Source organism: Haliotis asinina, chromosome 10, assembly GCF_037392515.1.
Source record: "Haliotis asinina isolate JCU_RB_2024 chromosome 10, JCU_Hal_asi_v2, whole genome shotgun sequence".
Classification (NCBI taxonomy): Eukaryota; Metazoa; Mollusca; class Gastropoda; order Lepetellida; family Haliotidae; genus Haliotis; species Haliotis asinina.
The window spans coordinates 54,026,652-54,050,794 of NC_090289.1; the positions used below are offsets into that span (position 1 = coordinate 54,026,652).

The 24,143-nt window shown below is 40.8% G+C and overlaps 2 protein-coding genes across 2 annotated transcripts in view; one reads left to right on the plus strand and one right to left on the minus strand.

The window, feature by feature from the left end:
• Positions 1-24,143, minus strand: part of LOC137298514 (zygotic DNA replication licensing factor mcm6-like) — a 385,641-nt gene that overhangs the window by 165,553 nt on the left and 195,945 nt on the right. The window lies entirely within an intron of this gene.
• LOC137298216 (homeobox even-skipped homolog protein 1-like) lies at positions 630-15,540 on the plus strand. Its single transcript, XM_067830387.1, has 3 exons — positions 630-1,242; positions 14,135-14,295; positions 14,428-15,540. Exons 1-3 carry the CDS (start codon positions 999-1,001, stop codon positions 14,950-14,952), a joined length of 930 nt encoding a protein of 309 aa, XP_067686488.1. The 5' UTR covers positions 630-998; the 3' UTR covers positions 14,953-15,540.

A 24,143-nucleotide genomic window follows, 5' to 3' on the forward strand; every position in this document is an offset into this window, starting at 1 on the left:
TTTATTGTGGAATAATATTAAAGTTAAATGATCTATAAAATATACGTTTATTAACTTGAGGAATTGATGGAGTAGCGAGGTGCTGCGAAGCCCCAGAAGGTTGTGATAATCAGAGAGACGCTTCATCTACCCGCTACATCAAAGAGCTCTCCTTAACTGTCTTTACGATCCTGTATACAAATGTTCACGTTTTTATAGTGTGCGATTCACAACGATCATCGCATCAAGCATACTATAATAATCTTATTGTATTCCTTGTAATTGCCTTTTATACAAAGCGAATTATTTCCACTATTCAATATTTTAGTCATAAATTGTTTGTGAGTGTGTTATGAGTTTTCAAGGTCCATGAAGACTTTCGGGAAACAGGCTCACGGGGCACATGGCTTTAGATTTGACCCAGGTTAAGTTGTCTATATTTCTTGGCCTGGTTGCGAAATACAAACTTTATTGGCGGATTAAATGACCGTCAGGTTAGACTGATTGTTCCTAATTTCTTCTTTCAAGCAAACGCATAATGATCGCTTGTGAATTTGAGTAGGATCCGCCCCCTTGCCTAAAACGACCAATCAAATCAGTTGTGGATAATAGCGGCTCACGGAGACTGTGCGCTATTCCTGGCACCGCCCACTTGTCAATCAGGGGTGTGAGCGAGGTGTACATCTCTCGTGACATAGGCTGCCAGGCATCATTTCTCCCAGGCTACATAACAAGGAGGAGGACGCTGGAGCATTAACAACGCATCTGCAAGTGTCATCAGCATCTTCGGCCAATACCAATACTCATGGTCATTATTGGAACTTATCTCGTCAAAACAGACCAACACAGTTGAACAGTTGTCGGCTTGTTTGAAGTGAACGTTTACCTGTGCAGGTGTACCCCTGTATCCTGAACACAGTGGTTTTACATGCAGATGACGAAAGTGTCGCCTCAGGGATAGGCGAAATCTTGACAACATTTCCTCCACTCTTGCTATAAACCTTTACCCCATTTTCCCAATGATGTCGAAGTCCGAGAACCAGGTCGCTCGTGACGATGTGGACAGCGACGTTGACGAGAACACCCTGGTAGATGTGGACGATTCCGGCTCTGACGGCAGTATTCCCAGCCCGACCCACGGGATGACCGAGAGACTGACTCCAGTCACAGGCAGCCCGGGGGTCCAGCACGAAGACATGCGAGACACACCCACTCCCGACGGATCCCTGAGTCCTGGTCAAGCGTCAGATGCAGATATGAAAGGTCAGTTGTAACTTTGCTTCATCTGTAAACAAACACTACAATCTTTACAAACGATCATTGTCATCTTGTGGTTTCGGGGTGTCACTGTCGGAGTTTTTCGACATCTTATTACTTGCTTCATCTTATTTCATCTTTTATCGTGGAGTTGATTGTGTCCGTGTGTCTTGGGTTTACACTGGGACAGAATGTCATTCGCGGAAGCTCTCTAACAAACCGTATCGTATGTACTTTGTACCCTCCACACCCGACTGCACTAAATTGAGAATTCTACAAAACGGGACATATTTTATATCAATATTTTATACCAGTTTCAATGTAAACGCCATTACATATATTTATAAATGGAGTTAATTATAAATCATTACGTTTTAATACGAATCCTTTGAAGGTGTAAAACTGAATGTATCATGACGGAAATAGTATTACATTTTCATGTCAACAAAATGGTTATATGTTTACGACGTTAGCTACAACAATTACTTTGTTCACCGGCTTTTAGGAAGCGATAATACATAAATAATGACTCCTTTCAAATACACATAAATATTTTATTTAATCCAAGTGAAGTATTTTTGTTTTACACTTTGATAATGTTTACAATATTTTATCAGATATGTCTAGTGAACAGGCAAAATGTTTTACTCGCATGCCAAGACCCTGAGCGAAATGTAGCAATACAGCATACAAACTTGTTAACTGTCCTTCTAAGCTTTCCAACCATTTATTTAAACAACAAATTCCCTGAGAAGGTGAAATATTTATTATATATATATATATATATATATATATATATATATATATATATATATATATATATATATATATATATATATATATATATATATATATATATATAGAACACAAGATTTTTAAATATAAGTGAGAAGAATATAATTATGCTGAAGATACAGTTTAAATCCAAGAACTAAGATGATCTAAGATAACGCCAGATTATGGAATTTTAGTGTTTCATCGTGTATAAAATACCAGTAACGTTATGAATATTTTCAGATAAGATGATTTCATTTTCCGACAACAGAGGAACTAATTAATTCTAATTATTAAAATGAAGATATTATCGCATTTTCAACAAACCATTTCTATATACTATAATTTGTCGGAAGTGGGTACGCTATGGGAAGCCTGGGGGATAGGGAGTCACGAGATGGGTATCAACTGATTGTCCACTACAGGTGTACAACCCGAGGCCACATGCAACACATACTCACATGCAAATATAGCAATACTGTGTGAACAGTAGACTGTCAGGCTGTAGATAAAAAGGCGGCACTGGTATAGAATCTGATACTGTCTAATAAAGACATTATACATTTAAGAAATATTTTGTTAATAGTGACTACAATATGGTCAAGTAATACACTGTGAGTAAAACAAACACATACGCAGACCAAAATAAACTTACATATATTCTTACTTGTATATCTAACAACGCCGGTGCTGATGACAATACTCTAGTCAGCCAGTTGTTATGTGCTCAGTGCACACCTGTTAATCCGTGACAGGTATTTCAGCTGTATCATAAACTATGCTATTTGATTCACATTTTGGTTTGAAAAAAAACCCGTCTGTTCAGCACAATTCATGATTTTTTTTTACAGTAATTATGTCGAAAGTAGGCCAGGACGTAAGTCTTGGAAACAGAGGGCAAGCCAACTCGTGAGCCGTCAGTTTGATGTGGCAGAACTTCTGCCAAGGGGATTATTCGCAGTTGATACTCTTCATAACATAACTATCAAACGTATGATGATCTAAATTTATCACCAATTAGAGACACGAGTCAAAAACTACAAGAATGGACAATTCTCCGATACAGACAATGCATTTATTTCTAATTATGATATTGATAATTCATATTTACCCCAGTACATTCTCAAAGCAGAATTCACTTGATTATTGTCTGAAAAGGTGCAAACATTTTTAAATTTTTTTATTTAATCAATCAATGATATAAACTAGATGCATGCTGGTACATTTGTGTTACCAAGCAACAATTTCTGATATTGATAAGAACCTCAATGAATGTCATATTTTGTCTGATTCGGAACTCTCTGTCATCCCTCCGATGTTCTGATACAAAACCTAATTGGAGCGATCACTTGTATTCACACCATACATAATTAACACTGTTGTAGTTTGCCTCAGGTACTGACACGGCTCAGAAATGTAGGCGAACTTGACAACCCGCTTCTGACTTAAACTTTTATCTCCCACAAAAGCGCTTGTGCTATAGATTAACGCGTAAATGGGCAATAGCAATGACAGTATTACATTTTTAAATTTCACAAACTGTAACATAACTTCGTTGATTGTTTAGACAATGTTATTTTATGACGTAAGGTTGAGTGCGATGTGAAGATGTGAAGGATGTAAACAGCCACAGTGGAGATGGCACTGGTTCCTATTTTATTTATATTTATATATATATAGGTCATACCGAGAAAGTGCATTTTATTACACATATTAAATGACTTGCAGTATACTGAAACAACATTTTCACCTACCAACCTCTATTACGAGGGTTATTCATATTCTTCCATATCGACCAAAGACTTCACAGCATAATCAACGATATCTTTAAGTTGCATACAGAAGCCGACTTGGCAGCGAGGAAGGGTCCTGTGTCAGGATTTCACATTTTGTATATAATACAAATGTATATAATTTAAATTGATAAATTAGCCCTTTCAAGTTACGATGATATCCATGACAGCCATGTAATATGCAGTTTGAGGTTTAGTGAACCTTTCATACAACTTTCACCACCCTTTTGCTCCGAGCGCCCGATAGTATGTTTCGCCAGAAAAACTAGACAAAATGTTCACTGGTGTCGGTGTTTAACATTTCCCAACTGTTTACGCTTCGCATTCACAATCATTACTCCAACCTCGCCTCCTATAATCTACAACTCATTCTCTGCAACTAATTGGCCCTGTGGCCAACATTTAATAAGTTTAAATTATGGTCTTTAACTCACTGAACCTAACCAAAAACAGCTTAATCACATCATATCTGTCATTAAACTGTTCTCCTAATTTTACGACAGTAAACGCAGACATACTTCCAGTTGTGTGAGATAATATACAAATGATGTAAATAAATGATTATGTGTTTGACAAGGTCGATATTTGGATGAAGACGCCTGTACGTTGATGAGGTAGATGCTTCATCCCATCCACTCTAAGATTCAGTGTCAACTGTCGGTAATTAGGTTTAATGAAGATGTATAATTTATCTGTACCCGATGTAAATGAAACATGGCGGGTTGGGACACACCACACGGTAATAACCATGACGCCGCCTAATGGTGCGCGACCCAGATGGCAAATAGAAAGAATTAGACACAAAATTATTTTGTGAACGTCTTTTGTATAACTAAAACAGAAACATGATGGCGTTTCACTCTTGTTACATCGATGTGGCCCTCCCTCACAACTGCATCTGTACTACACAGTCTCATTGTCTCAGCCGGGAAGTGTCGAAGGAGTAGTGGTGTTGTGTAGATATCCCTTCGTGTTCCTTTGTTTAAAATGCTATCAACGCTCCGTTATGTATGCACAAAATCAACGATGTTTCTAAACTTCTATAAATACGAACGCTGACCGAATTTTAGATTTTGCTCATTAAAACATTTATGTCGAGGTTGCAATTTATTAGGAATGATCTATTCTCATGAAATACCTTCCTTATCATTTACTACAAAAACATTGTGCTGCTTTGTATGGTGGCCTTTCTGACACTTATTTCCTTAAGCTGAAAACAAACAAACTAAACAGTTGACAGTAAGAATAAATATTTGATAAGGAGAATAAGGTTTAACATCATAAGGTATCTTTGTTGGTATTTTATTCCTGCCAGTTTACAACTTTATCAATTATTTCTTCTATTCATATGAATGACAGTTAAATGATAAAGTTTACTTTGATATTTACCACGCGTTGATGTTTGCATGCACGGATAACCAGACACGCTGTAGTTGAATCAATCTGTGTGTGACAAATGGTGGGCTTTGTCCATATTGTTCCAGTATCATACGTATGATGCCACGCTGTTGTTTGTTAGAGTTATCAGTGTTTGCCTAGCGATGCTATCGGCCGACTGCTCATTGATCCATCTCTACTGAATAGCGTGGGAGGGAATCTCGCTATACCTTGCCGTTATACACACACACGCACACACGAGAAGCTGACATATATTTTGTATAATTATAATTTGTTAGAGTACTAAGTTTAACTTAACACTGGCATGTTTTGTGTTCATACGAATAAGTTATAAAGTGTCAAATTACAACTGGCCATGAAATGATTAATCGCATCAATGCCAAAACAGAACAGGGAGTTTCTGAAACCTAATTTCTCCCTTGTTTTTGTTTCGTCGAAATATCCCCATCGACCTGTAAAAAAATTTGTTAGTTAAATGAGTGCTTTCATTGTTAACCTTAAAGGAAATATTTCATAACAATACGGGGTATTTTTTCTATTTCCTCATTATAAAAATAAAATAATCGTGCATACCATCTGTGTAATGACGGTAGTTGTGATAGTAAATGTAGAGTAGGAAAATGTGAAGATTGTTCGATAAGGTCAATGGATGAAATATTCAGAGGGAACTGTCGGTGGGCGATGTGTTTGAGGGGCTGGACAACAGGTCCGTGATGACCAGTATGTCCACTCGTACCAAGGAATTATAGTCGGCGAGAACAGAAGCCGCCATTGTGTCCGGGTGATAATTAATGTATTACCCAACAACGCTGACCCAGAGATTAGCATTCAACAGGAAGATTCATGTTTGTACTTCCATCAAAAGTCCTTTCGACGGTCTGTTCCCTTCGTAAATCCCATCCATTTACCATCCACATCCGACGGAGCGTTACCTCTCGCATCACGTGACATACTACGCGACAGACACGGAAATGAGGTGACAAGGAAACTGGGAATTGTTTTGCTGAACTGAAATGATCACAATGTTGATGGAATGTATTTTGTCAAAAATTATTGCTCTGATATATTAAAAATTGTTTGAGTTGTTCTGTGTTGCCAGTAAGAGGCTGGATATACAGACAGAGCAATACCTGTCGCTCAAGATGACCTACACACGGTCTATAAATCCACAGTCTCCATTGTAAATAATAAACGTTGCGCTTAAGTCCGACCATATTGTCTTAAGACAAACGAGAGATTCCAAAGGCAGGTGAGATGTCCGCCACTTAATTCAGTGAGAGCATGCAAGACACATGCCCGAGGGTACGGAGTAAACCCCGTGTCTATTCACCCACTCGATGTGGTAACGTCTCCCCTTAACGTGGACATCAGTGACGTCACAACATCCCCCACCCCTGTCCAGTTAGCGCCCGTTTCATGTCGTGGCCTGTGATGGACATGGCGACGTTGAAGGTTAACTCACAGCTTGATGATGATTGGCCTCATGGCGAATGTGACTACTCGCATCGATACTAATAATACATTCAGTGCTGCTACCCTGGTCTCTGGACATATCTCCATTCATATCCCCTAACTCTTACCTACTCTATGAGAATATGCCTGTGAATGATAATCATACGCTTAATCATCATTGTAATAATCTTGCTGTCGATAATGCAATGCTAATACACAGACCGTTGTTGACAACGACACCACTGAACATCATGTAACACAGTGCCGATAGTGCACATCTTTGCTAATGAATGACCTCGGCCAGTGTTACGCAGTCAGCGTTACACGTCAGTGCTACTCAGCCAGTTTCTGAAACTATGGTATTCGGTCATTAATACCTCAAAACTGCGGGTAACTGAGCCTTGTTACAGCGTTCTTGTACATGTCTTGAAACTCTTAGTTGTCATGTGCAGTGAGTTCTGTACCAACATATTGTACCTCTTACTGATTATTGGTTGAGGCCATCTGTTCCAAGACGATTGGTTCTGGTGCTATGCTGCTGTTACCAGGCATCAACAGTTCGGTGCCAGTGTATACATACTCCATGGTACGAGGCACCAAGAGGGGCAAGTATACACATTGCGATGCTGGTGGAACCCCGCATGATTTGTCACCGGTGTCGAGATAGGCGCCTTATGTTACAATAGGCACCGATTGATATATTGCAGTCACCTAAGTTATTCAGGAAACTTGCTATTTGAATTACAAAACGAGCTTCACTTGTATACTGCCTGTCGTCTCGCGCGTGCCTGCAATATCACCCTTACTAACACAGAAAACAATTAAAACGCGGTACTTCACATGACAAGTGACATCATGGCCATATTTTTCATGAAAGGTTATACATGGAGTACAGATGTTCCAAAGTATCACCCTTAAGCAAGCACAAAGGGCCCCTTTCACAAAGCGATCTACCGCCAGGATGATCGTAACTCCCACACCCCAACATGGACTTACGAAAACCATAGCTTTGTGAAAGCATGCGAACGGAACCGTTTTATACGTTATCGTGAACTAGGCGGAAGTTGAAAGAACTCCTACGTCAAATACACTCGCGGCCGTGCATAAGCCTAATCTCAGAGGACTCTCGTATGTGCAATGAATGGGCTAGAAATGTCTGTACTAAGCATATATTGTCCCACCAAGGAGGCTACAGAATTACGATCACGAAATGATAACTTATTGTGTTGTTTGCGCCTGGCGTTCCCGACATTACTCTCATAATAGTTTATGTGAAGACGTATTTGAAATTGTTGCATAAAATGTCTCGTTTTGTGGCACTTGCTTCATATAATAAATGCCTTATAAAGGAATCAAAGGAATGGGTATTCATCGGCTAGGTTTTGAAGATTTTTATACTCCGATATCAAGGCTGGCGGATTTGAGTGAGGTGGGGAGAGTTTTATATCACATTATCGAAACTAATCCCTTGAGTTTAACTACAGGGGGAACAGATTGGGCAAAACATGGACAAACCCCCCGCCGGGTTAGGAAGATTTAAACTGATATGATCACTGGTAGCCTAGGTTGACTCGCCCACCAGTTGGGGGATCCCTGCTTATCAATGGTACCCTGGTGATGTAGGCTTCACTTGGCGGGTTTAAAGTACAGAGTTTTCACCTTTCAAGATCCAAACCATACACTCCAACGCTATGATGTGAAACTATCCCACTGCGATGTGGAATCAAGTTTTTTCTTATGTGCACGTGATGGTTGAACACAGGTGTCTCTATAATACGGCCGTTTTAATGAGGATATAAATTGTTTTCACATACGCGTGACTGACTGTAATTTCCCTGCAGGTTTTTGATAACATGTTTGATGGAATAATATCCGTGCATCATGCTTTGATTATCTTTTTTAAATGTTCAAATTAAATTCGTGGAAAAAGCCAAATGAATGTGAATATGAGAAATGTCTCTTATCTATTAATGTAGAAATAATTATTTTCCTCCGATGAGATACGTGTATACTTATACGTGTATAATCATATACGTTTTATAAAGGATTCTTATCATTTCTGTTCATTCAAACTGGTAACTTCCTTGCTGTGTATTGTTGTAATAATCGAGGGCTAGAGGCCTTTCAGCCGACATTTCACAGTCTCAAGTAGTTGTTCGCTAGAGGGATAACGTCATATCATGTGTAGATAAAACAAGAAATTGCCAGTCACATAATGGTTTGATAGGTGACCTCCAACTTGTGTGAACGCTCTCCGATACAGTGTTATTAATTTGATACAGCGTTCAATACCGTCATGTTAAAGACTAGATTGAGGCGGGGTGTGAAGAAGTGTTGACAGTCGTAGGGCGAACGTATATATCCCAGACAAACGCCAAATACAGTTTCATTGTTAATCGGTTCTCTGTAGATTAATAAGTATTATTATATGTTCGAGCTGTGTAAACATGTAATAAATACATTACGACTTTTCCCGGAATGTACGTTTTCAAAACACACATTACACATACATAACAATGGGCAGGCTTGTTTGGACGACAAAAGAAATTAGAATCTCAGATTAAAACTTTTTTCGGTTTTATGCCCATGGTAAGTGATGTTGATCAGATGTCAGCTAGGGTGAGTGGAAGATCAAAGCTCGGGGATACTACCGGTCTACACACTTATGAGATCAGCTCATACATTCGGTAGTAAACGCCGGGTAGGGTAAATATTATACACCTGTAATTATACCCAGCTGGAACATGTAGGCTTATAAATATGTGTCTGAACTTTCAAACCTTGTCCTCAACACGAAGCGCGAAGCAAGCCAATTTTTTCGTGGAAGTCCGATAAGTTGCAACTCTCTCTATGTAGATAGCATTGAGGGTTTGCCAAACATTTCTGGCAACAATCGTGCGTACGCCAGGACTTTTTCATAGTGGTAGCTACGTACCTGTTCGCAAAGGCATTTTTTCTAGTTCCAAATCAAATTAGAGGGATTTTGTTAAATGTACATTATGTTGTGCCAGAATGTCGCATCTCGACACCAGAGATATATTTTCCCATGGCTGTAAATGGCCATCTGAAGGTGATTAAATCTGATCAATTGCACAAGAAAATCTGTTGATTTTACGAGGAGCCCTCTCATTGTCCGAGCAACTCCAGGCGAACAAATAACTACCCCTTGTTCTTTTAAGGTCTGTGTGCGATGATAGTCTTGCGTGTGATAATGATTGGGTCTAAATGAGCCATGTTTTGTTCGGTTCATGTCTGTGGTTGGTTGATCGGTCACTATTCAGTTATACCTCGCTGACCAATGTCCCAAATGGGCGAGATAATTGCCTCTAATTTCTCACTAGCCCTAAATGTCCCCTCATTGACGACATCGATGTCGTCAGCCGTACAAAGTGACGGGGGTCGAGTTCGTGTACAACTACACGACAATTACATAATGCCACTTTCATCTAATTGCCGATAAATTTAGACACATTTGCACCCATGCAAAAATACCCTGTTCTTCCATTTTATAAACACCTTGCGCCAGCCGTTCTCTATACAAGATGGCGCTTAAAGGATGTTTGTCATGTATTCAGTAATGAATAATTCGATACTCAATACATCTTTAATAATTAATCTGTTTCATAAATTCACGAGTTATCCATTGCTTAAAAACAGTATTTCCTAAAAATAAATCCATTTTAATGAAAATCATATTTACGATAAAGAATGATAAAATGAATGATAAAATGATGAAATAAAACTGAGTCGTTATCTATTTCATTAAAAGCAAATCAAGCTGTAAATGTGTTCACTCACATATACAATAACATTCGTGCGTGCATAAACAATCTGCTTTATGCACAAATCTGTTTGCAGGTACGTATCTAGAGTAGATATTCGCAAATCGCCGTCAAACTCCGTAATTTTTGCAAGGTATTAATGTCTTCAGCAGCTTTTTATACATGCAGAGCAGCTCATACAGCTATTTCAACTCGGAAACGACAAGGCATACACTAAGCATGTAAGTTCATTTTTTGTCGCCAGTTCTGTATGTAGATGAAGGTTTTGTGCGTGCACGACGCCAGAGTTCTGTTAAAGCAGGAAATGCTATGATCGTTACAAAGGGGGTGATTGTTTTATTGCCTGCTGATTGACATGTTTCCCAGGAGTGGTTTCACAAGGAATAATACACAGATAAACCTGTCCAAGATGGTCGCTAGCAGAACCAGATCAAAGCCCAACCACTCACCCCTTCGCCAGCAGTTTCAAAATTAACAGCTCATTTACATGCAACGGGAACTAAGACGCGTATATTAAGACGGGCATTAAATATAAACACGTGCATGTTCATATAACTGATTGAAGAGGTGATAATTTAAAACTATTTCGTCACACAGTGCACTGACTTGTCTAATGCTTTCTAATGTGAAGACGACAGGATCTTTCTCGTTCTCCTGTAAGCGACATTTCATCAATCCTGCCATTCCCGTAGGTTGTTTTATCATTTGTACCACTTTGCCGTCTTCACATCTCTATACAGCACAATTGTTTTTGAAAATCTGTTTATCTCAGCAGAAATCAGTACACTTACAACGGATTTATGAATAGTCAATGCGTGACAATCTATGAAACCGGAGACAGGGTTGTTTTATGGCATTCGCAATGACATTCGTCAATATGGCGGATATTACGTCATCAAACACTTCCAGAGTGTTTCACAAGATCCTGCTAATTAGAACAGACATATGTCAACGACCCACTTTCCTACGTTTAACTACAGGTAGAAACAATGGCCAGGTGCGATTGTTTAAGCAATAAATACCTGTAAGAAGTACGTGTCGTGACGCGAAGGACACCTGTTATTCCTCCCTAGTGAGGATGCATCTGGGTGTTGTGATGGAATATTAATGTGTACGAGTGTCACGCCGTGACTGTCCGGGCAGACCACTCGAACACAACCTCCCTCACAGGTGCGGACCAAGGAAAGCGAATAATTCATGCCATCTCGCAAATGGCCTTTTAAAGTAATAACGAATAACGACTGTCATATTCCTGCTTACAGTATTAATTCTTGGCAATGTCACACCTTTGAGTTTGGGTTTGCGAGTTCCTAAGACGCTGATATTATTGACATGGGAAGTGTATTTTGTTGTACAGCAAGACGTGTGCACTGCACTGTTCATGTGGTTCAGCACGGGTTATTGCGGCGGTTGTCGGGACGCTACACTTGACCGCCCATGGAGCACCCGTTCACCCCACGCTCTATCATGGATGACTTTGATACACTGGTACACCTTATAATGTAACGCCGTTACACTGATCACTCCCCGGTTCCCAATCAAACAAACCCTATGAACGTCCGTTAACGGGCAACACGTTTCCGGGCGTCTAACCAGTCACCTCCTACCAATCTCGCAACCGCTAACGAATCTACCCAGCCCACCCTAGGACCTTAGTCAGTCAACTCTACCCATCTCGCAACACCTAACGAATCTACCCAACCCATCCTAGGACCTTAGTCAGTCAACTCTACCCACATGGCTAGCACCACTGTACTCTACCCACCATGGGTCCTCTAAACAGGTCACTGCTACCCACTTCGCTACCCACAGCCAGTCAGCTCTACCCTCCAGAGATCATAGGCAGTAAACTCTACCCACCCATTTCCCATCAGAATGAATGAATGAACTACGTGTCACGCATAAAATTACAAGGTATGCACACATAGTAAAGTAACAAAGATAAAACTGATCATGCAAGGCCTCAATGGGCTGACGAGACGTATTGTTAAGCTGTAACATATACATAATTTCAGAAAAGTAAGATAACAGTGCAGTAATATAGATACATAAAAAGATTAAACATAATATATGAAATAATCACTAGCTTGAAGTATGCTTAAAACGTTTGCGACGAAAAACATCCTAAAACACATTAAAGATAATTTTGATAAGAAAGCATTAGATGATAACATAAAATTAATGTTTAATCACAAGTAAACATTTTTATTAACAAACCCTATCAGCAATAGCTACATCGGTAAACCGCCATTAACCAGCCCCACCCCACCCCACCTCCCCTCCAACCCTCCCCATGTCTTAGACGTTCATTTTATCTTAACCCATGAAGCCGGAGAATCTTTTCGTCAACAAGATTAGTTATCACTGGAATCCAAAGGCAAGTCTACTGTTGACTGTACATAGAACTGGAGGATGTGATCTTACAACTTCTAGAATGCAGACAATATCTCCTCCACAGTCGAGAGGAGACAAATACAACCAAGATGGCGGATAACGACTTCATTCCACAAACCCCCAGAGACGAATAATATAACAAGTTCTCATTCATGTTTCTGGCTCAATGAAAGTCTCCCTATCTTTATTCGATAGTTTGGTCCACCATGTGATGTCTTGAGTCCTCTATGTCGACAAGGACTTGACGATACAGGGCCTTACACAGTGTATAGAGGGTGCACCCAATGTGCAGTGTGCCGCCTGCAATGCCGTTTCTGGTTACACTGATGCTTCCCCCATGGTGTAACCACAATGGACTATCACAATAGCAACACAAGTTAGCCTATATACTTGTATATAATGTATGTGGATATTGTGTGTCTAGCTGGCACAGCCGAGATATTTAGTCACATGAAACCAACTGTGAACTGTCTCAAAGCTGTACCACTGCGGAAACATTCATTTCAAGTTTAGTTTGTCAAATAAAACGAAATGTGTGCGCATTGGTGCGAACAATGTGCTCGTCTACGTCAGTGACTGCACGGGCTTGTACTCTAATTACCCCTCTTCATCTCAAAGGTTTCTTTCCAAGGAAGCAAATGAGGCGTGAACACAAGTCCCAATTATTTTGTTATGATTTCGCTAATTGGCTTCCGGTGAAGTTTGTGACCGACGCGATTCAGAGTGTTGTGTTTGATATCTCGTATGATACCTGTTACCCTCAAATGACCTGACCATTTGGACGGGGTTCGAATCCGCTCCACCGCGCATCTAGTGATGGCAGGGGCTACAACCTCTTAAAGCCTCGAGGCGCACGTAAACCGTGTTGACAGAGACATTCACCCAACCACTGAACGTGTGAGTCACACGGTTATCAAGCGTCAGCCTAACATAATCCTCTAGGCTTTTGTTCATTAAGCTGACACCACCAGTTCTATGTTCTCTCGAAATAGTAATATGTGTCACAAAACCTGTATCATACGATAATCTCTATCTCTACAAAACTAACCTGACTCTGAGTTAGGTCACACACCTAAGAAACTATACGTAATCTAAATACAAAACAACAGCAAGAGCAGTTAATCTATATTTCTAGACTAAACAGACTCCCTTGGGAGGGGCAGCTGTGATAAACGTTTAACGAGTGGATCATGGAAACCTGTAATGGAAACAGGCGAACACTGTATATTGTTAGCAGTCTCGACCAATTCAAAAAATATTTTGTTATCTTACTTTCCCATCTCAATGACAGTATTCTTATTTCAGATCGAAACACTGACTACAATCAAGTGCGACGGTACCGCACGGCCTTTACAAAAGAGCAGATAACTCGCCTAGAGAAGGAATTCGCCAAGGAGAACTATATCAGCCGCCCGAAACGCTGTGAGCTTGCAGCGTCAATGAATCTGCCCGAGAGTACCATCAAGGTTGGTACAACAAAGAGAACTTACCTCGATGAGCGTAAATATTTGAATTCAAATTAGGTCGGCTGTACGAGTGATATGTGTTCATTCATCATTGCTTCTGCATATTTCTTATTGTGTATCATCTCGTTCTAGGTATGGTTCCAGAACAGACGAATGAAAGACAAGCGTCAACGCATGGCCCTGGCGTGGCCATATGGCATCCCCCCAGATCCCCAGTTGTACGCATACCTGGCCGCAGCCGCAGCAACGTACCCATACGGACTTCCGGGTCCTGCGCACATGGGACATCCGGCTCTCTCACTCCCAGGTCACTCGGGGTTACCTCCCTTCCATATGCCTGGAGCAATCCAGCACAGACCAGAACTCATGTCATCTGTGAGCACAGCGTTCCACAAACCTCAGACTCTTGTAGACGGGCTTCCTGTTAGTGCAGCATCCTCCCTGGGATACTCCTTAAACTTCGGTCATATGTCGGGTGGCAGCCTCCCAGAACACCCGCTCCTGTCATCCGGACTTTCATTGTCGTTGTCAGGGAAACCTTGCCCATGCCATGGCAGTATAGGACTTCACCCGATATCTGCACATGTTTCCGGTTTAGTCCCAGGTCCATCAACATCACCTCCATCAGCGAGGAAAAGTGAAATTAATCTATCATAGTATTTGTAGACAAATGCGTGTCATCAATGTGCTTTAAATTGTATAAATTTGACAATCCAGTGTTGAAATTGTGGTGCTATGTGCAGCTGTAATATCATGTTGTGTATACGCAATGTAAATGTCAGACTTGGTGCAACTACAGACTGTCAATGTGGAAGATGCACATGGCGCCATAAGTAGACCTACATGTAGAAGATTTATGACAGACGTCCTGGATTTGGCGCCTGACCTCGCTTGAACAGTGACATGGCAGATACGATCGACTGGGTTCCTGAGGTTTCTGCGTCGTGATCGCTGTACACAGGAGACCCGTACGGTTTTTGGTGCAGTCCGTATGCATTGTATTTAATGATGTATTCGAACCTTGCCAGGACAAGGGTAGTGACCGGGACTAATCTCTACCTATTGTTTACTACAGAGGTGATGCAGTATACCTCGACATCTGTGATAGGTCAACCACTGACATTCAACCAAGATCTGTTCGACGGTTGTACCTTTCTGCTACATCACGTCCCACGTTAAAACTTGCCTCATTTCAATTGTGTAAATACAGAGGTTGTATAGAAAATAAAACAATGCCCAAATCTATCTCATCTTGTCCTGTATCAAACCTCCCTCCCGACATTATATACAACCTTCCGTAAAGGTAACAATGCTGAACAAGCTATCCTCTGAGTCTCTGACAGTCTGGTGCTTGGTCACATGTGACTACAGTCATACGCTATTCTAACCGAATGGTCACATGTGACTACAGTGATGCACTATTCTAACCGAATGGTCACATGTGACTACAGTGATACGCTATTCCAACCGAATGGTCACATGTGACTACAGTGATACGCTATTCCAACCGAATGGTCACATGTGACTACAGTGATGCACTATTCTAACCGAATGGTCACACGTGACTACAGTGATGCACTATTCTAACCGAATGGTCACATGTGACTACAGTGATGCACTATTCTAACCGAATGGTCACATGTGACTACAGTGATGCACTATTCTAACCGAATGGTCACATGTGACTACAGTGATGCACTATTCCAACTGAATGGTCACATGTGACTACAGTGATGCATTTTTCTAACCTATGCTGGGAATGTTGTGAATGTCAGATGTGAAAGACTATCCTGCGGGTCATGCACGAAGCCATTGTGGCGGATTTCGGTTGAATGAGGTCTTTGTGACGTTTGAAGGTACTGTGCATTTCTCACTGCAGTACATACCTGTAGAGAACAACAGCCATGCAGTAAGGGCCGTAGATGCATTGTACAAATCAACCAGCAGGGTATTTGCATTAACCATCTGTAACCATGTCACGTGATGACCTCATCATTGCTATGGAATTAATATATAGTATAGTATAGAAAAAGAAATGTAGGTTTTCTCTAAATGATGTCATTTCGGTGCAAGGGGCAGAAGTCACCTGAGCTAGTTAACGACATCCATTCCAACATCAAAGATTAGGCAGTTGGTACATACAAGTGAGACGATATGTAATAAAACCCATATCAATAGATGGTTCATTGTGAGAGAGAAGCTACTTTTTCCTTAAAGCTTTATCGGCGGTCCACGGCCATTATCAAAGCAATCATTTTCATCTCCCGCGAGTCGGCAACAATTCTAAAGGCAGATTTATGTTTATCAAAAGCAGTAAATGGATTTTCTATTTATAGATTAAAATTTTGAAAAGGGTGGTATTAGATCAGAGTAAACCGTTCTCCATTACTACGCCAACCTAGCGTGACAACAGCACTAGTTCGAATAAAAGCAGTTGACAATTTAACACTCTTCAACGATTTTCTATAACATTTCTAGAAATCGCAAATTTATCTTTGTGATAAAAAATAGAGAGTATTTATTAAGGACGACCAGCTGCCTGTGTTAAGAGGAAACTCTGTCTTGATTTGCCGTGAGATAAAGCCAATCACTTGTACATGAGGAGGTGTGTAGAGGGTGGTGCTTCGTGCGCGTGCGCAATCACTGCCCACATTCGGCGACCAATGGCGTCTTCCACTAAGAAGCCTACGTAAGAGTTAATCGTTCCGCCATACTGCCGTCATTATTTTTTCAGGGCTTTATTCTTGAGATCTTGTAAGAGGAAGATGCAAATCAGAAACGGTTGGTATTTCATGGTGTCAAATATATGAAAAGGTAGCCTTGTAGTCTACAATGAAATGTCAATATTCTACTTTTAATGGTAATATGAAAACGAGGTTAGAAGGTAATATTATACAGACAATCGTCTATTTTGTGAATTGTTATTACACAATGCCATTTTAGAAAGTGGTCAAATGCAACATATATCATATTTAGGATTTCACTTTCTTAGTAAAGTACAGATTCTAGTACTTTTTTGGTTGAGTCCCATTCGGGATTCGAACCCGCACCCTCAAAGTCATGCACCTAATCGCCAGCACACAAGTGGAAGTGGACCTGTGGAAGTCGCGGTGGTTGAACGGGCTAGGAAGTGGAGTTGTGGAAGTCGTGGTGGCAGAGCGGGCTTGGCGACTGGCATGACTCCGAGGGCGCGGGTTCGAATCCCGGAAGGGACTCAACCGAAAAAGTACTAGAATTTGTACTTTACTAAGAAAGTGAAATCCCAAATATGACATAAGTAGCATTTGTGAATTGTGTTTGAAGAATTCAAAGAGTACCTGAGGTGTTTCGCTGTATGTGTATTTTGTCAACAGGAAAACATAACACGTCACTTTGTTTGGATAGGTCATTCGGAGTGGGACGACATCGCCATGTAAAATCGCCTGTGCCATATAAGAATGTTTTATTGCCAAGTAGACGATACATGTATTCTGGCACAATTTCGAAAAATGTGGAAGGCTGAGTGCTGGCGATTTTACCCAAACAATGCACTACTGTGAAAGTGAAGGTAGACAACTACTGTCGAGCAAAATATCGATGATGAATTACTTAGGTTGAGATGATAGCTACATCCCCAGTGTGGAGCGATCCAGGAGACTTGACCTATCCAGAAGGTAGACATTACTGTGTCTACTGTTTTATGGTAAGTAGGATGATTGTTGGAGTCGCACACATCAAAGTCCCCCACCTGCGTTCCCCGTCTCCTTCATCCAGGTAGAACCATATATACCTGTACGACACACATCAAAGAACTCCGACGTCATTTCGAGAAATTAGAGTGTGACTCCCCCCTGTGTTTTAAGCACTACATGGTGAATGTTATGTGGAGACGACGCTCCACACCCGAAGATACCGGGGAGCGAATTCAAGAGGGTATTCAATAATTTAATCTTTGTCGTTATGCGCTTTATGTGAATATTTTTTATCTCAAAATAATGCGTTTAAGTAGATTAGATATTCTGAATTTCAAAATCCTGGGGAGAGTGTTTATTGCTTGTTTTGTGGTAATGATGGAATTCTCGTCCAGGCCTTCAAGTATTAAGCGTGTAGGTAGTGTGGTTTATTTCACGCATTATGTATAGTCGAGGTTAGTCGACTGCAGGAGTTAGGTCTTCCTTCAGAGATGAATATTTTGAAAAATACAAAAAAGACATGAGACCACCCTGTGCTGGAATAAATCCGTGTTATTAACCATATCCGGCCACGCCGTGACTGACTTCAAAACCTAATTACCGGAAACAGTTAGCGTATACAAACTACCTCATCTAATGTGTACCGGGGGTGTTCCGACAGAGCGCTATATGTCACTACTGTGCAGACCTCGGTGTCTCAGTCAAGCAAACATATCCTTTTTAAAGTTATTGTGTTCTTGTTACCAAGGTAGTGGAAACGTATCGGATATGCTACTGGCATCATCATCATCATCGTCGTCGTCGTCGTCATCGTTGTCTTCACAATTACACATGGTATTTATTCTAGCGTCAACTGCAGTGTGCGAGTGGGTGTAATTTAATGCCGGTTTGAACAACAGGCAAGTCACATTACGGCGTGGGGTAAGGAGAGCTAGAAAGGCGGTAGGCAGAAGGTTGACGGATCCGCCCAGGACTACATAGATGTGCCCACTGTTAATACCCATGCATCAATGTAGATAGGAAGGGCTATATGGTATTGCATGTTGTTCGTACTAGTATAGGTTGTCCATATTTTAGTGTATGATATACATGTGTATGAAGAATGATAAAAGGGTATTGAAATTTTTATCAATGTTATAGTATGATGTATCTCATGATATGCAGTTTCCATTGGTTATATGGATGTATGGATAAAACTTTGGTTAAATGGCAGCAGAAATGAAATCTTGGTTTAATGGTGGGATGAATCAACCTTTGCTTATATGCTTGTATGACAATCTGTTATTCGCAAACTAGTTAATTAGGCGAACCTTTTGTTTTCCCGGCCTCTTGGAAGGTCTCAACTAAAACAGTGGCACGCTGTAAAGGATCAGCACAATCAGTGTGCTGGCCGTGGAACAGTGTACGAGCAGGCTGAAACTTAACCCTTCAGGTGTCGAAAACTGAACAGAAAACAACATAAGCTTGGCATGAAGTTCCTAATAATGACGAATAATTGCCCATACAAACTGCGGGCAATTTCACTTGACAAAATCGTAAATTCTGAGCTGAACGTTTTTAATTACACAAAATAAAAAAATACTTGGTTGTGCCAGTCCGTTCATATTCGTAAATAATTCGGGGAGTTGATACCGTCAAACAACGAATCATACCAGGCAACTGATCGTTTTACCTCTATACCAAAACTCGAGGTTGGGTGTTTTGAATAACGTTGATGCTCTTCTGCACACAGTTTCTGATCTTATGACACTCTAGTGACGCGTGTCAGCTCGTGATGAAAAACAAGGCATTCCACTGATTGGGTTTGGCTAGCCAAGGATGCGGGGCATTGTCTTAATATCGGTGTTCATTTTATGAATGGTTCTTTACTTTTGAAATGGTGTTTCTCTAACGAAACTGCCAAATAATATCGGCCTAGGCTCGTTTTTCCAACGCACAACGAAAGACCGCCGAACGTGTTTTATGTGCCATGTGTTGAGATGGAACCGAATTGCATGAAAATAGAAGGCTTTCTCTTTGCTGCACATAAATAGTTACTTGTCACTCGAACAGATGACAATATAAGTAGGTTATATAGACTTTGCCATAAATAATACTATCCAATATGTCTTAACTATAAATTATTTTGGAATAGACCCGTACATACCTGACTATGAGCTTTTACATATATCCCATGAAATCATATCTCATTAAATATTTTAAATCTATCGTAATTGGCCTGATCCAGGACCACCTCATGCAAGACTTGCCATGCCTGCATCTGGTTTGTTCTCGTCGCCTTTGGTTTGTTATCCCCCAAAGAATTTACAGAATTTAAAGAAGTATGTGCTGACTGAGGATGTACTATAACGATCATCAATTTAACATCAAACAAGGTCAGCTGGTCAAACATCTCAAACTCTCGCACAAAACACAGTTTTCACTCAGATGAGTAAACAGAATGCGAAACATTTTCTATTTTCTAGGAATGAAAATCTTGCCAAGTTTATTGAGTACATTTAATTTCGAAGAACTGAAGGACAATTATATCTATCGAAGAAACGGCGAGGTTTATCTTTTTCCTTGAACAGTGCCCAAATACACTATGTAGAACCATTTCAAAGGGAGTGGGGTAATAATAACCAACTTTTGTATGGGGAGAAGTAATCATATGACTCCAAATCGTTTCCGAACTTAAAAGAAAATACTGTACAAGTCACTGTAAATGTGCTGACCACAAGTGCAACTTTGGACCGGTGCCTCTATGTAAAAACACTTGAGCCACCTGTGGACCGGTTCCTCTATGGAAACTCACTTGAGCCACCTGTGGACCGGTGCCTCTGTGGAGAAACACTTGAGCCACCTGTGGACCGGTGCCTCTGTGGAGAAACACTTGAGCCACCCTGGAACGGTGCCTCTGTGGAGAAACACTTGAGCCACCTGTGGACTGGTGCCTCTGTGGAGAAACACTTGAGCCACCTGTGGACCGGTGCCTCTGTGGAGAAACACTTGAGCCACCCTGGAACGGTGCCTCTGTGGAGAAACACTTGAGCCACCTGTGGACTGGTGCCTCTGTGGAGAAACACTTGAGCCACCTGTGGACCGGTGCCTCTGTGGAGAAACACTTGAGCCACCCTGGAACGGTGCCTCTGTGGAGAAACACTTGAGCCACCTGTGGACTGGTGCCTCTGTGGAGAAACACTTGAGCCACCTGTGGACTGGTGCCTCTGTGGAGAAACACTTGAGCCACCTGTGGACCGGTGCCTCTGTGGAGAAACACTTGAGCCACCCTGGAACGGTGCCTCTGTGGAGAAACGCTTTAGCCACCTGTGGACTGGTGCCTCTGTGGAGAAACACTTGAGCCACCTGTGGACCGGTGCCTCTGTGGAGAAACACTTGATCCACCTGTGGACCGGTGCCTCTGTGGAGAAACACTTTAGCCACATGTGGACCGGTGCCTCTGTGGAGAAACACTTTAGCCACTTGTGGACCGGTGCCTCTGTGGAGAAACGCTTTAGCCACATGTGGACCGGTGCCGGATAGTGATATGAGTCACCGCAGGGTAAGTAAACCTCTTCAGATATTACACTGGCCACAACAGGGAGCAGACACTCTGTAGATATTTCAGAAAGCATGGGGAAGTGTGGAGAAATTCAAACCTGGACCAGCACCAGTAAGGATGTATAGTTAACCGCATCGACTGCAACATGCTTGTACTCACCAAGGTACAGATAACGAATAGCTCCATTAATTTACACTAAACTGGATTTACTTGTACCATGACACTTCATGGCCACCTTCTGTTTGACCTGCAAACCGTATGACGTCTTACTGGCGTGTATAAAACATAATTCCAGTCCATTTTTTCCAGGAATGCCCGTGTGAACAGGGTTTACAGTGTATCTGCCCACTTGACAGCTTTGTGTTAGTGATTAATAAAACATACTATGGACCCTCAACATAAATCCCACGTATGCAGATTAAACCTGGCCTCTGAATTCTCCTTCCAACCCTACTGAAAGTCTGCTGCTCAGTCTACTCAATAGAAATATTCATTCCAATGTACCACCTGCATGGATTTGTATTGTCATGGCTGAATGGTGATTACCCAACTCTTTTCAGTTTAAACATTTCAAACTCAGATCCGATGTTTGCATTTTTATGCGAATCTAATTCTAAGACACAATTTTGTGTTCAGGAAACACTTGGCTAGAAGCATTGCTTCAATGCTTAAAATAGAAGTCCCTCATGGACATATATAGCGTCCTTGAGGCATGTTGCCACGCGTCATTGCAGAAATCACTTGGCCAATCATCAGTTATCAGAAACTATCAGCAACGAGAATGCATTTCGTTTGTAAATAAAGTCATTTTACGTTTGATTAAAGCAAGTTCACCTTTCTGTATTCATCACAGAAATAAAAGTACCCCTACATTCCCAAACATCGATTTTAGCTAATTTTATGAGCAGTATATTGACAGCTGCTGGCATCGGTTTATGATTATCATAACAATTTCACAAATCTATTTTGAATTTATTGTGACTGTAAAGTTGCTCTATTTCAAGAGTGAAACGCCGTGTGAGTAATACATCTATGTCCGTGCATCTGCGAGTGCAGGTAGGAAACATGGCTTCACGCTTAATTACGTAGCAAAGGCAGGGCCTAACGGGTTGAATGGAAAGGGCGTGGTTGATAATCATCCCTCATCAATTACATGCAGGTCAATATCTCACCTGACTAGAGCCAAGCCGGCACTAGATGCAGCACTCAAACAAATCCTTTGACGAATTTCCGTTCCTTGTATTAAACACAATTACCTCGGAGATTTTTATATGAAATTGTCGTAATGCTTTAAAATGTTTATTTTTCATGGATATTGATTTTCAGGTGGTATATCTGTACGAAATAAGTGATTTTATTATTGCCTTGTCATCTAGCTAATTATCATTCTCTTGGAGAATGATGGATGTGTTATTAAATATCACAAGTAATTACTTCCTTGATCAGCACATATCGACCTCAGTAGCCACGACTTGTGAAACACCACCAGGCAAACTGGTGCATCATTGACGTTTTCAGATATCCACCATTATCAAGAGATCACATATCTTTACGTATGGGTAAAACATGGGCTTTAACATCATGTATTGTATGTCCCTACTTCAGCCACAAATAATTTGCCAATAGCCACTCTCGACGCCTTCGTGTTTATCAGATCAGGTAAACTACGTACAGTTGTAGATTATCCCTGATCAGATGTATGTCAGTAATTGCCAACAATACAGCTCTTCATTAGCAATACACATGATCCTACTGAATATATGTTGGGAGATCAAACCACTGTCTGATATTTAGATTGTGTTATGGGGGATTTGAGGTGGCAAGTTTGATGAGTGTACCCACGTCTATTCTATTAACTTTATATTAAAACTCTTATTTAATGGATGAAGATGAAAAATGTAAAGTGGTTTTAGTGCAAAGACTTATGTGCCTTCAAAAGGGATATTTTTTTTACCCAAACAACAGATTTCTAAAGATTCCAATTATAAATCACGTTTGTATTAGTAATGTGAAGGGCAACAGCGTGAAACCAGTAATATGAAGGGCAACAACGTGAAACCAGTTCTGTGCAGAACAATAATGTAAAACCAATAATATGAAGGGCAACAACGTCAAACCAATAGTTTGGCTACCAAAGCGTGAAACCAATTATGTGATGGACAACAAATTGAAACCAGCAACCTGAATACAACATGAAAATAATAAAAGACCACAAAGAGCAGACAAAAGCTTATATTAAGCACTAATTCCGTCTCAGCAATATTAACTCTGTGACGTCAAGACTCATGTAGAAATCAGTCACACGTAGACAGTGATCTGAAACTAACAATTTGGACACAATGGACAATATTATTGAAAAGGTAAGGACAACACCTGAAATACAACGTGAAAGCAACAATGTAAGATGAGGATGTGAAGTCGACACTAGTGACGAGACAGCAATCACCTGCCACGACAGACGGAAAGAAAAATTATTATTAAGACGAGTTGTTCCTATTTTAACATTATGCTGCCATCGAAAACTTTGAAAAGGCGGCGTTTCACATCTTCCCCACATTGTTCAATAACTATTTATTTAGTTGTTGTATTATTACCTCGCTATCGACAATTCAATAAGTTAAGTAGTTCGACGTAGC